The sequence below is a fragment of the Strigops habroptila genome, chromosome 1, assembly GCF_004027225.2.
Source record: "Strigops habroptila isolate Jane chromosome 1, bStrHab1.2.pri, whole genome shotgun sequence".
In the NCBI taxonomy this organism is placed as follows: domain Eukaryota; kingdom Metazoa; phylum Chordata; class Aves; order Psittaciformes; family Psittacidae; genus Strigops; species Strigops habroptila.
In genome coordinates this window covers 21,537,548-21,556,535 of record NC_044277.2, presented here as the reverse complement: position 1 = coordinate 21,556,535, position 18,988 = coordinate 21,537,548, and the positions used below count along the sequence as shown (strand labels likewise).

The 18,988-nt window shown below is 37.3% G+C and overlaps 1 protein-coding gene across 1 annotated transcript; it reads right to left on the bottom strand.

Annotated features, from left to right (window-relative positions):
- Positions 1-10,851: 10,851 nt before the first annotated feature.
- Positions 10,852-14,791, bottom strand: FBXO43 (F-box protein 43). The gene is made up of 4 exons (XM_030501012.1): positions 13,314-14,791; positions 12,293-12,395; positions 11,187-11,372; positions 10,852-11,100 (listed from the first exon to the last, which is right to left on the bottom strand). The coding sequence occupies exons 1-4, from the start codon at positions 14,789-14,791 to the stop codon at positions 10,852-10,854; spliced, it is 2,016 nt and encodes a 671-aa protein (XP_030356872.1).
- Positions 14,792-18,988: the final 4,197 nt, after the last annotated feature.

Below are 18,988 nucleotides of genomic sequence, written 5' to 3'. Positions count from 1 at the left end.
GTTGCGATTATGAAATATTTCAAATAGGTATACTTAATGTATATGAAAGAGGAACAGCATGACAAGATAGCCCATAAAATGTGAAGTTAACACTTTCCAACAGGTAGAATTGCACTGCACTGTATATGAGACTGCATTGTCTCATAACCAAACTACTTACTATGACTTCAAATGTTTAAGCTAATGTTCATATACATTGGTGTATAACATTCTCCTAAAGCTCCTTAGCTGCTTGTAATTTTTGAAGAAAAAAAACCCAGAAACATGGTGAATGCGTTTTGGGTTCTTTTTTTTAATCAGAAGTGAAAGCCACAAGTCAGCTTAGATAGAATTCAAGTTTGGAAATGAGTTAATTAAAAAAAAAAAGTCCTGTTTCTCTCCTGTCACCTGGTATATTTTGGTATAAAACTCTTAGGTCTTTGTTTTCTTCATAGTGTGCTTCAAAGATTGCATTTTAGATTAGGAAATACTGTATTCTCTCATGAAGAATGTACATCAGGAAATACTGTATTCTCTCATGAAGAATCTATTAGCAGTTGTTATCATTTTCTCATTATCTTAGTTGACAACATAGATTTTAGTCAGATACTGGGTGTGTGTGCATTTCAGTCTTGATTTTATATTGCCAGTTAAAAGTTCACTAGCTGGTGAAGCTGAGATATAAAGATTAAGCTGATTTTTCCCCTTTTCCACATTTTTCTCTTTCCATGCTCTTACTTTCATGTTGATTATTATTTAACTTAGCAGAACTGCAGACCTACAGAATGTTTCATAAATGTAGTCAAAGCCATGATCTATCCCAAAAAGCATCTGATCTTTAAGAAAAGATGAATGGCTAAGTGTGGTGGAGAATAAACTCTAAAAAAGGTGACACCAGTAAAATTCTAGACAAGAGAAAGCAAAAAGACAAGAAGTAGGTTTCAAATTATTAGTGTAAGGCCAGAATATGAAGAGATCTGCACAGGAAGACAAATGGGAAGAAAACATAGATTGGTCCTCTCCGTTCCTGCCGGCATTTCCCTCCTCCGATCATTACTAAAGAGCCATTTGAAAAGGTGAACTTTCAGTGAAGACTTTACTCTGTCATTGTCCCTTTCCTCCACATTTCTCAGAAATTTAGGCTTTCAGCAATTTACCAAGCAAAGTTATCACTCAGGCAAATCAGATCAAAACGGCGGGGACAACTTTGCGCTCAGAGAAATAAGCATGTAAGCTATGCCAGATTGCTGGGTGAACAAGTCTCCTTGTGACTTGCTCAGTAAAGACATAAATTGGATAGCTTTATTAAATCCAAATGTGCACTTGTGTTTTCAGGTGCTAACCTGTGTTTGATTCCTGGCTGCGGTCACAGTGAAGTCATGAACATCCCCATAATTAATTACTCATTCAAAAAAGTAGCAAATACAATTTAAAAAAAGGCAAATAGTCATTCTAGAGGGATCTCAAAGGGCAGCTATGACCTAATTCCCATCAATTTTCAATGGAAATGCCCCATCTCAGATATAGGTGGGCATTTGGTCATGTGATATCTTTAATATCTAAATATCTTTACAGAAATCCATCTTAGTTAAATGTAACTACTATTTCTTCTTTGGATGATTGCCATATACATTTTAGCTTTTGCATCTGAAAGCAGCATCTGAAAGCAGCAATCTCATAAACTGGAAACAGGTGCTAGGAAACCTATTTTAATATTGACTGCAGAATTGCCAAAATAGGAGTCAGACCCTGACAGGAAAACACAAACTGATTGTCAGATAACTGGCCCTTAAGTGCCTTATTCGGTTGGCAAACAGCAACAAAATGGCAGAAGCTGCCTGTTGTGGTGGTATGACCTCTGTGTGTTGAATCTGATAGTTGTAGTTTACAGCACAGTTTAATGCAATTCTGTGGCTGTCAGAAGTTAATTCAGACACCCAAGGAAACAGTTATTGGGAATATGAGCACTCAAAAGAATTCTGAGAGGAGGAAAAACCCAAAACATTCCTGAAGGTAGTATAGGAAAATAAAAACGGCCAACATCATTCTGGCTTGTATCAGAAACAGTGTGGCCAGCAGGACTAAGGAAAGCGATTGACCCCCCGTTCTCGGCCTTGCAGTTTTCGGCCTCTCACCACAAGAAAGACGTTGAGGTGCTGGAAGTATGTCCAAAGAAGAGCAACAAAGCTAGTGAAGTGTCTAGAGCACAAGTCTTATAAGGAGTGGCTGTGGGAACTGGGGTTGTTTAGCCTGGAGAAAAGGAGGCTCAGGGGGGACCCTTATTGCTTTCTACAACTACCTGAAAGGAGGTTGTAAGAAGGTGGGCATCGGTCTCTTCTTCCAAGTAACAAGCAATAGGACAAGAGGAAATGGCCTCAAGTTGCACCAGGGTACGTTTAGATTGCATATTAGGAAAAATTTCTTCACAGAAAGGGTTGTCAGGCATTGGAACAGGCTGTCCAGAGAAGTGGTGGAGTCACCATCTCTGGAGGTATTTAAAAGATGTGTAGATGTGGCACTTGGGGATATGATTTAGTGGTGGACGTGGCGGTGCTAGGGTAAGAGTTGGACTTGATCTTAAAGGTCTTTTCCAACCTAAATGATTTTGTGATTCTAAAATAATAAAGCAAGAGATGTGACAAAGCTTTAGTCTATCAACATCAGAAACCTTTTACTAATGGAGGAGACTGCCAGAGGGAAGGCAAGTCCAAAGAGCTAGACCTCTACAGAAGTCTCTATTTGGATAGTCACTGGAGAATATTCCTTGACTTGTCCATGTTACCAACAACCCAAGGATTCCTATAACAATCTTATTCTACCAGGACAAGGTAGAGGTTTTAAGTTTAAAGGCTTTTAGAGATTTCTAACTTTAAAGACTTTATATAAAGTTTTATTTCCCTTTGCTTAGTATAAGTCTGAGAAAAGATAAAGGGAATACGAGGCACACCTGGAAAGTGAATCAGATTTGGAAGGACCACTTAGCAATTTGTGATATACATACCTGCAGTCATCTGATCCCTTCACAGATTTGTATAAGTGTCCTAAGAAATAACTGCTGGAACTCTGGGAGAGTATCACACTACATTTTCTAAGTTTGGAAAAGAGCATTAAGACTTAATTGAAAAAACTATTCAGCAAGATTGTGGCAGCTTGAAGAAGTATATTGGAAATAAAGTCATTCTATGAAGACAATATGAAAATTAGGAAAGAACTACTAGACCCACAGCTATCAAACCACATACAAGATAAAAGAACTGCCATAGGCTTACAGCAAGGCGGAGAGAGATTTTTCCTAGCAGCCTGTTACAGTTAACATAGCATAGCTTTCAACTGAAACAGAAGATACAGATCAGAAGAAACTATGACAGTTATTTCTCACAGAGATTTTACTATCAGGCGATGTATCAGAAATTTTGGCACTATGTACAAAAGATTGTGTTGTCACTGTCTATCCTAAATTTTTCATGTAGATAAACTAGAGTCATGGTTTGTAATACATTTTGGCTGTGCTAATTTAAGCTTTGAGGGTTTACCACCATTTCCTTCTTTTAGTTGTGCAAGCAAATTTCATGATAACTTTGTTTTTCCTTTTTTCTGGTGTTACTTGTAGTTTGGTTTAAGCCAGCCGGTTCCTTGATCCTGGCTTAACAGCTGTTCCAGCCAACTAAAGGGCCAATGTAAGAGGTGTATGAAGACTATTCAGCAGACAGGAATAACATATGCCAATAATGCCAACCAGGTCCTTTAGCAACATCATCTCCTGACAGTAGGTGGCATATACCCAACAAGAAACACTAAAAGCATGCATGCCTTTCTCCAGTCTGTTTTCCATCTTTTTTCCACCTGTTTGAACCTGTAACTTGTTGTTACAGTCAAACAGATGTCAACAACAGTCCTCAAAACCAGGATTCTCCAGCTAAGAGCTAAGTTACCCATGAGAGATACTACTGGTGCATCAAGCCTGTGGATAGCAGCAGTGTTGTTTGAAACAACACATCCCACTGACCACCAGCTCCCACCTTTTTGCGTCACACTGCCGTGGCTGCTTGTGTAGCAGCATAATGAAGCAGACTGGGAGACTGATCCAGATGGGGCAAGGGGTAAAAGAAAGAAAAAGAAAATAAATCAGAAGGAAATAGGAATAAGATTTCATGTACATCAGCTCCCAGAACACAGCAGCGTCAACACAATAGGTGTTAAAAATGGTGCAAGAATCCACAATTAATTAGTGTTCCTTAAAATTTCAATAATGCTTCAGAAAAGCATACAGAATTACAGCCTTCTTATTTGGTAGGTATTCTACTTTCCTACCTATTGCTCTCCTGGACTCCAAAAGTACCTAGTTAGAGGATAAAGAACACATTAAGTGTTCTCACCCAGTCTTCATTTAACAAAAACCTAACAAAATGCTGCCAGGCATTGTTTAAAATATCTTCCATGGAAATACTTAGTCCCTTTCCAATTTTGAGTTAAAAATAATAATACTACTATTTTCCCTTTCTTGTTCACTGAAGCCATCAGAACATCAGAACATAAGATGCACACAATAAGATATATTTCCTGTGATCATTTTAAATCATGGTAGATTGAGGAGGTACTTGCAGATTATCCATACTTTGTAAAAATATATTGGATTTTATTATTTTCTTTGAGAAATAAAATCCAGAGCATGCAGGTCCTGAAACTATCACTTTTCAAACACTTCAATTGCAACACTTCCATGAGAGAGTTATGTTTTGTAGCCAACACCAGCCTGGCATGGAGATTGCTGGATAATCCAAGTCCATGGCTAAGAGAGGAACTGAGCCAGCAGCCACTGTTTAGGCCAACCTATGATTCTATGATCTTGCCTGGTTGCTGTAGGATGTGGCTGTGTGCCCAGCACAGCTTCACCCTTTAAAGGAGGCCCCGATGAATTAATACCATCTGAAATGCTTCCAAAGATGCCACTCTTCTCTTGAAGATTTTGGTATGCAGCTCCTAGGGGCTGGAATTATGGCCACCCTTGCTTTAAGCTATTCAAAACATTTTGCATTTGTATCGTGGAGTTAGTGCGTAAGGGTTAAAGCAAGAGGAAAAATGACTACAGTTCTTCTCGGTAAGAAAAATCTTTGGTGCCCCCTTGTGATAAAATATTTTTATCAACAGAAATGCATTTGAAATCAAGGACTGTTTTCAGTGAGAAAAGTAGTTCAACACTTAAGATGGCTTCACATTTAAGTTAATTAACTGAGCAAAGCATTTCAAGAATTAGTTTGTTCTCTTATTATCCATTCTGTGTTGTATAATATTCTCTCTGGACCACACTATGACAATTATTTAAACCAAAGAAAAAGTCCAGAACATTAACTTAAACAGTGCACAACTGAGCATTTCTGTTTGGAGCAGAAAACAGGACCCATTGTGCTCCCTCATACCATGCCTATTTGGGATACAGAGTCTTGGAACAATATCTTGTCAGAACCGCTACCAACAGCAAGGCATCTCAATAACAGTTTTTGCACACCACAGAGTACACAATGAGAACAGAATAAATGAAAATTGAACCTGAAATTCCAGTATTTCATGGGAGTTCTTCTTGTGTACAAAACTTTTCCAAAGATGGAAGAATGTTGTCAACGCAACCAAAATTCACATTTAAAAGCCAAAGATGTTGCTATTGCCACAATCTGTGCAGCATCTGATCTACTGAAATGTGCACCAGGAAAACATGATGGATTCATACCAGAGGAAAACTTCATTTTGTATCGTGATGGTCTACATTTATATGTAGCTAGGCACTGAGCTACCAAGTCCTGGCAGAATAGAGCACTTCTAGGAAACATGTTCTTCAGGCCCCAAATAATGTATTACACCAATTCAGTACTTGAGGAATGAGACAGGAGTCCTCCATTTCAGCAACAGCAGTACTTCAGGATGATAATTCACATTTTTGCCAAAGTGGAAGACCACTGCACAACTGCTGACTAATTCTGCAATAACCTTGCAGCTCCAAATTATAACTTTCAGTATTACTGTGTTTATCTAGGGTACTATTGCTTCCCAGAAGTTACTATCCTACTACTGCTTCAGCTAGTTCTAGTCATGACACAATGTTTAAACAGCTTACAGAAACAGGCTTTCCACTGTGATTCAGGACTGAAAGGAAGCAGCTGAAATACAGGCACAGTTTCCACATCCGATTTGCCAGGGATTGGAGGGAATTAAGACACAACCACCCTTGCAGAACTGTCTTCAGAATGAGTTTTAGAGTGCAGAGGGGAAATTAGAGGGGTTTTTAATGCATGAATTTTGGTCTCCAAGTCAGAAATCTATTTTTATATGAAGCTTCTAATATTCAGCAGTGTTTATGAGTTCATTCAGAATGCCATGCCATCCATATTTTCAGCCGAAGAGTTGTTTTCTTTACCACTCATCCATTAACACCCAGCTCAATAAGGCCTTACGAGCATTTAGGCTTGTGACAAGTTTGGGCAGAAACACTGCAAACACTGCACAGTGGCTTGTCAAAGTTAAGAGGAAAAAATGTGTTAAGTCTTTCTGTAATGAGAATTTCAACTAATCAGAGCTCAGAAAGTAAAAGCAAGCTTTGTTTTTGTTTAACTAAAAATAAACACATAATTCCCAAGAAGCAGTCAGATTTTCCTGGGGCATCTGACAAGTGGTAAAAGAATCAGCTAGATGTTTTGCATCAAAAATCATGTAAAAGTCACTACAAAGAATTTGCATTTATAAAAATATAATATAATCACACCAAATATTAAATCGTCATGACATTGAAGTAGAGAAAGAAGAAAGCCTGAAGCTTTGCCGAACAAAGTACGAGGTTACCCACTTAAGGTTCAGTAAGAATTTATGGAAAAAATTGATCTTTTCAAAATTTGTGAGAGAACAACATGGGAGTACTGCACCTAGTGACTAAACTGTGAGTGTGCAGAAGACTGAAATGGTAATCTTTGTATGCATTGGTCAAATTACTTCTGGCAGAGAAAAGAAAGCCCTAATGTTATTCAAGGTCTTGTGGAGGTTTTACCCGAAATACTGGTTGCATTGATTCAAAGAATAGATTCCAATTGAAACAATGAAGAGTCATTAAGACAGTACAAGAAACAAAGGTTTTGTCTAAGAGATGAGACTGAGTTCAGAGTTTTTGGTCAATGAAATAAAGAGTGAGGGGGTGTTTATACTACACAATCATAACACTGTGGGGAAAAAAGTCTTGGTGGAGGAACAGAATAGCTACTTGAATAGCGACACTAAAAAAAAGAAGGCAACCAGTTAAGTGAACAGTAGAGCAAAAAGTCGCCAACATAAAGGTCATGAGACAATATTATATCCAGTTTTAAGACAGAACTTGATGAGTTGACCTAAGAGCTTGGCGCTAGACTCTAGGAATCCCTTTTCTAATCTGACACTGCTGTATTTCTTCATGTGCCTATGGAAACAGAAAGAAAGGGAATTACTTCTTGTATTAAAATTAACCTACATTGCCTAAATTGCCTAAGGGGTACTAATGAATAACCAATATATGGAATAGGAAAATAATGACAGGTATTGATGAGCTCCTTAAATTAAGAGACAAATTTTTTTATCATTTTTAGCTAGCTAGTGATAGAACATACAAACACTATCCTATAAACAATTCGAAAGATTTAAAACTTTTTTTTTTTTTTTTTGTCTAAGCTCTTCCGTACTTTTCACCAAGGAAAGAATGATCAGAGGCTTAAGTAATCTCAGTTTCCTTCTCATAAACCACTTGAGGTTTATGGCTGCTGGTCCAAAAAATAAAGATTTATGAAGTACCATTCTTGCAGCAACTTTTGTCAGCAGCAAAAGGTTACTTCTAAGATTTCTGTTTAGGAATTTAAACCCACAGCTCTGGTTCAAATCATCAGCTTCAAAAAACTAAATACATTAACGCATTCCCTGGGCATCCTTTGTAGGCAATATCACTCCTCCTACTATAGATCATGCCTGTCTGAAGGGAAATAAGGGTTGCAAGAGTAAGACTTTCAGCAGCCAATAAACCAAATATTATCTTGAACATGAATTTTAATCTCATCATCCCCATCTTCCAGAGTGAAAGACAATTCTCTCCTCCCTTTCCAACAATCTGTTGTCAATTGTAAGAAAAATTCTTCAGCTAGAGAATAATGATGGGCAGGATATTTTAGGAAACTTTTGATCATTGTCATTTTTACCTAAGGACCACTTTTGCATCTTTCTCTGAGCTAGCTGTAAGTATTAGTACCTGACCTTGAGTCTCTGAGAATTAATTCAGCCCAGCAGAAAAAGATGCTGAACACGAATCCCTAGACCCCCTGACTCTCATGGACTGTTGGCGTTTGGGGAGGGGGGTTGGGGTTAGGGGCGGGTGGGTGTTCTTGGGTTTGGCTGGTTTTTTGTTGTTGTGTGGGTTTTTTAGGGGGTGAGGTTGATGATTTGGTTTTGTTTGGTTTTTGGGGTTTTTTGAGGGGAGTAGGCAGGGAGTGTGGGGTTTTTTAACAAAGTAGGAACCTATGTTCTTTTCTGTTTCGTTCAAGTCCAGACTGATAGAGCTTAGTGGTAGCTGATGGAGACTAATTAAGAGATACAATATATAGAAAATGCATATGAACAAGGACTCGAAAGTTACTTCCACTCTCCTACGCCAGAGACTTCATTTCTGTCAATAAAGCAATGAAATATCAGGAAAGAATTCTGTTTCCTTTTACCCAAACTATTAGAGGCTATGAGATATCTATAACATACCTTGGCTCTATTAGATATGTTATTCTTTCCCCACACATTAAGTATACCACTTTTATTTCTCCCTTATCTCAAGGCAGAAAGCTAATTTTACTAAAAAAAAAAAAAAAAAAAAAACACCACCAAACACACACACAAAAAAAACCCCCACAAAACACAACCAAAACCACTGTCATAGATGTCACAGAGAGGAGCATCACCCACAGATGAGAAGGGGAAAAAAAAAAGTGTTTTAAAGAACAGGAGAAAAACTGTTTAAAATTGTGAAATAGTATTCAAGCATTTTTTCCTCTCAAGCTACTCCTTGTTGGATGGACACTGTAGATGTTCAAGATGCTACTTTCAAAAACCAATAATGCCTATCCTAGAACCAATAAACACCCCTAACCCCTAACTTGCTCCCAAATCCTTCCCTTCAATTGTTTCCTCAGAACTGATTCTATACAGACTCCTCTTTCAGCCTTCCAGTTCAAGTGCTGGCGGTCTAACCCTAGACAAGAATAACGCAAAGGCTTAGCAAATACCAGTATGTATGGAATGAAAGTGTTGATAATTTTATTCATGTAATAAACATGATTGTCGTAGATATATTGCACTGATCCCTTCTTTAATGATACCATGTTTGGTTAATGGATTTAATACCAAAACTTCTATAAGCATTTTATTAACCATGTTACTTCTGCTCCTTCCAAATCCTATGTGAAGCTACTACCCCAGAAATCGGGTACACTAAAAGTACTAACCAAATTACAAATCACAACAGTTAGAAATAAGGAAGAGGAAGTGATGTTTCTAGAACATCCTGAAGTGAATTATATATGTTAATAAATATTAGAGGCAAATACACAGCTTATTGTGCATAGTTGAAAGCTTTTTTTGTAAGACTACTTTTTAAATGGCTCAGTGACAAGGCTTACCTACAAACACAGTAAAGTTACATCATCACAAATATAACACATAGGACAAAAATCAGAAGAAGAGTGAGGAAGAAACACCAGCTGACTACAAGTGTTCTGCAAGATGCTGGTAACAAATGAACTCCTTGAAAGGACAAGTAGGACAATGTCAATTGAAGAAGTAAATTGATATTATCGCTTCATAGAGCACGTACTGTGCCCACTGCTGTCTCCTATATTTCAAGGAAAGAAAAAAAAAAAAAAGCAAACAAAAAAAGACCTCAAATGATTTTATGGTATAAGAGATAGATTAAGTTCTTTTACTGTAAAGGGTCAGCATATTCAGTTCAAGAGCAAAATCAGTGAATTCCCTTAATTAAATCCTCAGATAGAAAAAGAATGATTTCTAGCAGTAGATAATCCTTTAATTCAAGCAGAAGTATGAAGATGTTCCAGAATCTGAGAGCCAAGGTAAAGTCAGACTAAGTATAAAACTAAGTTCAAGGTGACAAGGGTAATGCAACAGCATAGTTAGATGTGTGAATATATACGCTATCACCTGAATTTTTCAAGTAAAGGCAAAATCTCTGTAAAAAAAACAGTACAATGGAACATCCACACAGTACAGCTTGGTTTAGAAATCACTATTCTATTGACTTGCATTACAGAGGCTAAGAGAAAAACAAAGTAATTATTCTAATACAAAATTCAGACAACTAATATATTGCTTTTGAGGTATTATCATTTACATAGGTAGAAGTATTTTTTGTATATGTACCTAGTGCTCCACTTAATTTTTATAACATTTACTGTAATTTAAAGTGAATAAATCTCATTAAAAATATTTATTTAAAAAAATAATTTTCTTTAATTTGTCATTAAGACAAAAAAAATAACATTTTTAAACATCTACAGGGTGCTGTAAGCCAGATATTGAAGACTACATTTAAGATACTTTATTAAAAAAAAATCCAGATGTTAGTAAATGCCCAGCTACTACACAACAGTTAAAACATGACAAAATATTTTAAAATGTTCACTTTTTTCAGAAACAAAAATCTGACAAATGGATTAAGATATATACATGAGAAATTATCTTGACAAGTCAGCAAAAACACATTGAACGAGACTTTCAAAATGCATATATTTAGGAATAATATGAACAAGATTAGGAATTTAGGAGAAAGGGGAAGGGAATTAAATGTAAGGACTTACATGCCTTACAAATTTAGAGTCTTCTTAAATTTCTTTTGCTTTGAGCACTTCCTGGAGGAGCATCTTTTTTGTTCTTCTGTTTTGCAGATAAACTATTACATTCTTTTGACCCATGGAATGCACGCAAACATAAAATACAGAACTCAAATGCACATGTCTCTCTGCTACATAGTCCCCGTTTCTTTATCAATTGATATTTAGCAGGATATTGACATCTCGGACAGGGTTTTATAGCTTCATCAGTGTACAGAGTTTTAGCAACCTGTAGCAAGAGGAGGGAGACAAGAGCTACTTAGACCTTGTAAATGAAAAGTTTCTAAAAACTGGGAGAGTTTCTTAGCTACCTACCTTGATGTATTCTTCCTGTCTACGAGTTGAATGGGGAACAGAACTGCATCTCCTGGGTGTAACTTCAGTGTATGAAGGTGGTGTTTGTAAGACAGGAGTTCTGGCTTGAGCTTGAACAGGCCTTAGAGCAGATCTATTGAGGACATTAAGTCTTGTGGCAGCATCTTCAGCTTTCAATAAATATTCCTGTTAAAGTTCATGAAGGAGGGACAGTGGACAGGAGGGGAGAGAAAATTAAAAAACACACAAAAGGAAATTAGGTTTTAGTTGAGATTTGCAGCTGGGTTTTGCTCCTTTTTTGTTTTCCCTCTGCAACAACACATTAGGAAATGAAATTATGTATAGTGCATGTATTTCCATTAAATATTTATGTTTAGTAAGGGAGCAAGAGACAGGAACTATTAAAAACAAAGTCCCATGAGCAGGGTAAAAAGCGAACTGTCTTTTAGCACTCTCTGCTAGAAGTCTTCATGTGCCCAAATTTGGACACATCTCAATAGCAAGCATGGAAATAGCAAGTATAAGTTTTGTCACAATTAAAGCAAGGTTATACTGAAGTGTGGGTGTATACGCATGTGGAGGATCTGGAAAAAAAAAAAATATATATATATACACATACTGCTATTAACATGTTTGCTTTTCTAGATGCCCCTTAAAAAACTTCTATATGTCCTTGTGATGTTCACAAGTACACCATGAAGAAGTTTTGCCACAAAGCAGTCCTGAAAATAAACAGGAAGTAGTCTAGGGTTGGTCCTACAGCACTGTAGACTAAAGTGAAATGGAAAATGAGGAAAAGCATGACACACAGGTATGGAACAGGGTTTCAGATCTAAAGCCAGAATCAGTTAAGGAAGAGAACCTAAGGATTCTCAAGGGGCATGGGGCAGGGAAGTGTCTTGCATAGCTGAAAGACTAGTACTCGAACTGTGGACAGTTGAAAAGTAATAAAAGCTATTACATTGTCCTACTAGAATCCTTCACATGCTTACATTGGAAATGTATCAACTACTTTTCTGTAGCTTTACAAGATGTTTCCTCTTTCCTCTGACCTGGATTCTTTCACACTTGAAAAAAAAAAATATTACCTTTGAGAACAACCTTACCCCAGCTTCTTCTTTCAGGTGTTTTATGTACAACTTTCTCCTCTTATCTGCACTTTTATCTTGTACAATGATTTCACGCCAGCTTTTGCTTACTTTCCAAATGCTGCAACAAATTAATGAAAAAAGTTGCCCACTTCCACATTTTTGCCAAGAAGTACAGAAGTCATGTTAGTAAGACTACCTTTTAAAGATTTTTGCATGATTCCATGTCCTATTGGTTATTTTACAGACTACTGCTATATTCTAGTTCACCATATTGTTAGAAATACAGCCCTCATGTACTCTTATACACCACTGTATAGAATGATAGGAGAGTCTAAAGAACAATTGCAATATAAATAACACAGAATATCTTTGACTTACAAAATTAAGTAAGTTCCTTCCTTCCACGTAGGCCACTTACCAAGTTTGTTTCTAAAGGAACATTTTTGTGCATTAAGTGTTACAAAAAGCATCCATGCCTTTATACCTATTCTCGCGTTCCCTCTGTAACTAATAACACACATGGCACTCTTGATTTCTTTGAAATAACTGACATCTTCTATTGATCAAAAAACTAGTCTAAAACATTACTCAGGAAGCAAAATTCTTTGAGCATCTTTGTACTTAGAAATAACTGAGGAAATTAAATACACAAGAAAAAAATCTAGAAAACGTGTTTTGAGTACTATGCATTGTTGGGGAACTTGTAATGACAAGAAATTACTTCCTAGGCTTAAATAAATTTTTAATATATTTTAAATTTTAAAAAACACTGTGATTTAGTTTTAAATTTACTAATTCCCATGATCGGCTTTTTTTTTTGTTTGTTTTTTAATTCCCCCCATACAGTATATTTTTAAAACTACAAAGAAAGAGTCACTTGGTTAATAGCAACAAACCTTTTTCATTTCCTTAGAAACAAACAAAATCTACTGACAACACCCACTATTCCAGAAGTTATTCTGATTTATTTGCAAAACCACATATTTTCCTCTTTTGGGAAGGGGGCAGGAGGGAAGAGGGAAGCAGTAGTACTTACCTGCATAGACTTTCCACTGTCAAAGCATCTAAAACTATAGCAAGAACATGTTTTAAATTTCTGTATTTTAACTCTGTTAAAATATCTAATTTTTCAAGGCCCATTTTCTTGCCAATAAGTCCAGCAAGAACATGTTCTAATGCAAATATTTCTGTTCCATCAATATTCTCCAATATTTGATTTTGGTCTGATCTTTGTCTTTGCAAGCAAATTTCATGAACTACTTTCAGAGCTGGAGTTCTTGAGAGATCTCCATGACTTACAACTACGTCTCCACTAGGCTGTTCTGAAACTAATGCATGGTCTTCGTTGACAAAGTTGCTTTCTTCTGTTAACATACATGCTGAAGTAGAAGGACTGCCATGATGATCTTCTGTCTCTGACTGTGAGCCCTGTTCCCGAAGAGTGGATAACCTTCTAACTCGTTCAAGTTTTCTTGTCTTTCTTTTACTATCCAGAATTTTGGAATCTTCTTTACGTTTTTGGGAGAACTCTTGGAAAGATCCCTCATGATCAGACAATGAGTCTCCGGATTTGTCCAAATGAAGTGAATTATATCCGCTATCCTCAGGTGTTGAAAGATCTGGGTAACTTGCCAGCTTAACAGGGGAAGAGCTTATATCACATAGTTCAATGTTAAAGTTCCCTACAGGACTGTTGATGGAAGTCAGGAACTTACCCTCATTGGCCTCAGGTAACACACTGTAAGTAGGAGTCCTAAGCAACCCACCAGTAACACTTATAAGGGCACTTTCATTGAATTCATTAGCATTTCTAACAATAACATCCTTACATTGTATTGGAGATAAACACTCTGGTTCTAGCAATATGGGATCCTTACATTTGGACTCATCTAGTGTAGAAGTTCTTTGTTGTGAAAAGGAAAGTCTCCTCTTTGAGCAATCAGGAATAGAGTCCTCAGTTTTTGAAGTACTAGTTGTCAGGCGTTTGTAACTTTTCTCTTTTAGAAAATCTGAAGCAGTTTGTGAAAATTTTTCTTCAGAGCTCAAAACACAAGAGAGTATTTTTTCTCTGATGCTTCCTGAAGAACTAGCTTGTCTTTCACAGCATCCTACAGTTGTGTCAGCTGGAACAGCCTTAGATAAAAGCAGCCTCCTGCGTAGTGAGGAGCCTTTTCTACTCACTTTAGGAGTTTCAAAAAAATCTGCACTTCTATTTGCTTCTTTTCTGTCTGATAAGGTGATAGAATTAATTTCATTTTCGATAGATGATGACACAGGAAAGGGGACATTTGGATGAATGTGCTCAGAATGCTCTTGTAGCAATGACAAACTTGTTGCACTCAGTGCTTCTCTATGTTCTACATCAGGATCTTTTACTGACTCATTGCATTTGCTGTCCAAAAATAATGAAGTGCAACATGTGTCTTTAAAACTGGAGTATTTCAAACTGCTGCTGGGAGATGTTAATCTATTTCTTTTAAGAACATTGAACATTATGGAATTACTGTCCGACATCTTCTGCTTGGTACTTTGACTTTGTAAATGAGGATACCAGTGTTACTTCTGAAACAAATGATAAAATCACCCTCAGATTAGTGAGAAAGCCTTTTGTAAATCTATTAAACTAGCAGCCATGACAAAAAGTATTTTCATTAGCCCTAGGTAGAAACAGTGCTTATACATGAATACAAAGATAAATTACAATCAAGTAGACAGTTAGAAAGACTAATTAAAATGCATAGTATACCATGAGGCATATTAAAATGTACATCCAGTTAGCTGATTGATCTGCCAATCCTCATCCAAGGAAAAACACTTCAAATAAGTAACACAGCAATTAATCTCATCTGTGCTGAAACTGGTGACAAAACTCCCCCTCGTTCCAATAAGACCAAGATTTTTATTAGCACTGTGATACTGGTTCATCCAACCACCAACAGTTCAGTCCTCAAGAACCAGCTGGAGCTATTAAGAAGGTAATAGATTAGTTTGGTTAAATTTTCCTTGAGAAAAATGAGAGGATTAAGCATGAAGTCACAAGTTTACAGGTCTCTCTAGATCCCTACAGTCCCTGGGTGGAATAAAATTTGATCTCTAGTTACAAAGGGAACAGTAGTGCATTCTTACCTGCCTCAACATTTAAATGTTATTTTGTAAAGAAGCTCTCTGCTTTTGCTCAGTTCTGTGCGTAAACTGGGTGTTCTGAAGCTTTATGCTTTAAAGAAACTGATGGGCTGGCTATACATTCTCTCACCACATACATAGAAATAAAGTTTCCTTCAAACTTGTTAAGTATGAAAGCTTTTAAGAGCTACTGTATATTTTCCTAGAAAAAAGTTGCAAGTGGTTGATGCACCCATTGAAATAAGAGATTTAAGAATACAGACTTATTTTTTGCCATTCATACCCTAACCAGAAAGACAATAGGTCACTGCTTTCTGAACATAAGACACGGTAAAAGATGTTATGAATAAATGCCAGTCTGAGGGCTGTTCTCATGGAACCCATAGCAGTTCACATCAACATTGCAAGACTTCCAAATTTTGAATCAGCACCTTTTACCAGGGTATGTTACTGGCCTCTAGAACTGGTATTCTGGAACATAAAGCCTGGAAATAGTGATCGAATTTTCAAAACAGACAATCATAGGAAACTTTAAAGATGGCTTAAACACCAAATACTAAGACATTGCTACTAATACTCCAAAAGTTCTGACTTAGTCAAGCCCTAAGACACCAAACACAAGCAGTAGGAACGCAAATTGCCAAGAGGTGAAGGGGGAACTATTCTTTGATGATCTTAGGTGATTTAATTAGCATTTTTTGACCCATACTGAAGGCACTTTAGAAGATCATTGCAGTATAGAAAGTGCTTTGTTTCGGTTTCTACTCTGAGGAGAGAGCAATGCATAGAAGTTCAAAAAGAACAGGATATTGAACAGCAAACAGAACTTGGCATAAAGACCTACAGAATCATGCTAGTATCGTTATGAAATCAAATAGATTTAAAACAACAACAACAAAAAAAATTTATCCATATAATTGAGGAAAATTCTTCCAGAAAAGAAAGGTATGTAAAAATAATTCCAAGATGACAATAGGAAACACAAGTGCATAGCATTAAGCTAGTTATTAAATGAATTAGGGATAACTTCTTTAACAGTGCAGGACCAACTCCAAGTAGTGTCTACTGTTTCATCTGCTTCACGTTTCAACATTTTAGGCAATAGGCTGAAAATGCTGTGTTATGAACTAGAAAATAACTTTAAAATATAGGAAAAAGGTATGAAGAGTCTTTGTAGCATATTGCTGCTCTTCGGATGATTATTCACGCTAAGATCAGAGAAGCACATCAGCACATCTCTTATTTTCATAAAAGGCGGAAGACCTGTAAGAAACCTGTAGTAACAATAAGGCATTATCATTGTGCAATCTACAAGAATACAGCTTTCAGTTTTCTATGCTGAATTTTGTTGAAGTGCAGTAGTTTGCAAACGTTGTCAGGAGATATTCCTACCAAAAATGCTGATAAATACACCTTTAAACTTTGAGTGTTATTTAAAGTCAGCTATTCAAAATCTCAATGCCCCCTGCCCCCCCAAAAAAAATCACATTCCCCCACTTACCTTTAAAAATATTAATATTTTCCTTAAACACAGTGAAACTAACCACACATTTAACAAAAGTGCACAGGCTTGCAGGTTTAGAAACTTAGTGTTCAGGCAACATGCTGAAGAAACAACAAAAGGAAAACCTCACTCTTCAAGTTTCATTCTCGGACATTCCATGGGAGAAATTACTTAATCTTATGAACAACTGAAAGTAGAGGAAATTTAAAATATTACAGTTTAAAATAACTTAAGCAAACTTGTGGTTCAAATAACATAAAAATCACAGAAAAAAACAAGTTTTTGCAGCTGTAGGGGAGAACAGAATAGCAGAGTTAAAGGAATGTTGGTGACTCAAGCAGAAGCTAAAAATACGCTGTAAATACGCCAGCGCCCAGCAGGAGGAGCCTGTGAGCTTACCAGATTGATTCTGGGAGAACAACTTTGAAACAATTTCAAGCAAGCCACTGCAATACAGACAGAGTGAACAAAGTCCATTGCTTCTTTACAACAAGTCCCGGTATACAGCTCGGGTTTGTACACACTTTTTTCCTCCAAAACGTATTACTTGTACAAATTAATATTTAGTTTAACAAAAAGTCTTGTTTTACAAACACACTACAGAAGGGAAAGACTTTCAGAGTTGCTGAACATCTCTCATAATGGAATGAGATGCTACTTATATTCATAAGAGATGCTTAATATAACCTCTTATGACTTGTCTAAATTATAAAACATTCCCTTTTTTATGAGGGGAAAGTTTCATCTACTAGATCTGATACATAACATCAAGCTCTTTTCATTTGGTGATCTTGAGGTAATTTCTGAAAGTGTTATTAACCTTGGCTTAGACATTATAAAATGTCTAAGATGTGCAGGGAAGACTGGTCACACAAGCAAGTCAGTTACAGAGGAAGGACTAAAATCCTTATCTTCTAAGTGTAGATTCTTGTGCTGTATGCATTTCTCACATCTATTACTAATTTTGTAGTTCTTCAAATTGATCTACAAGTCAACTGCAACGTTCCTGGCAGTTTACAGAACAAAATATTTTATATTCAGAGTCCCAAGCTAAATTAAGAACAGGATTCTGGTATTTAGACAAGGAATAATTTCTGACAAGCTTAGTCTTACAGTGTCCTAAAGAGGTAAAAATGTTGGTTGTAGAAGGCAGTGATAAATGGTGCCTATAACTTAAACAGGGTTCTAGGGTGGAGTCACACTTATTCGCGATACTAATTTACATTCCCCAGTAACACACACTGAACATTTATGCCTTGAACTTTTCTGTCCTTGTCACCATTGTTAACAACACAGATAAAGGCAAAGTTCCAGTGATACAAGATTATGTTCCCTGTTATTTAAACAGATATATCTGCAGTAAAACTATCTGACGACTCTGCTCTGTAAGCACTCAGACCTAAAAACAGAGAAGTCGTGAATGCCTTCAAAGGTATCAATATTGAAGATGGTATAGCTAGGTCGTATCTGTAAGATGTGGGGCACTTACCCTAATTTGTGAAGCAACTCGAAATCTTCCAAAGCAAAGGTGCTGTATTCAAAGTATTGTTTACCGCTACTGATTACCTAAAGCGAGAAAGGATGTGGAGAGAAAAGAGAGGTGCAAGAGAAACATTACCTAGCTGAGACACAATTTTGTCAGTTCATCTACATATGCGTTCACTGCAATGTCTAATTACCCAGCGATGAAGGTAACGGCTACCTAGGGACCAACCCCCGAGGGTCCCTCAGGCACCTGGGATGCCGGACACGAGCAAAGCAACAGCTTCACCCCCTCATCTGGCAAACAGCTGGGCACAGGACAGAGCCTAGAGGTCCCCTACCACCGGGTGCAGCTGAGGCGTTTGGCGGGGCTCCCTGAAGGCGGAAGGCGAGAACCTGCGAACTGAGGAAAACAGGGATCCTGCCGCCTCAGCAGCTCGCCGCCCGGCTCTGGGGCCCGTTGCCCTTAGTGAGGAGCCGCTTCGCTTCTCCCCACCCACACCGGCTCCTCGCGTGCGGCCGCCGCCGCTTTCCCTCGCTTGGATTTGAACTACCCGCCTCACCAACCGCCCCGCGCTGCCTCCCCCACCCCCTTCGCGCTA

Coding starts and splice junctions, on each gene's coding strand:
- FBXO43 (XM_030501012.1), bottom strand. CDS start 14,791: ATGTCGGACAGTAATTCCATAATGTTCAATGTTCTTAAAAGAAATAGA. Junction 11,373..12,292: donor ACCTGAAAGAAGAAGCTGGG/GTAAGGTTGTTC, acceptor GAACTTTAACAG/GAATATTTATTGAAAGCTGA. Junction 11,101..11,186: donor GACAGGAAGAATACATCAAG/GTAGGTAGCTAA, acceptor CTCTTGCTACAG/GTTGCTAAAACTCTGTACAC.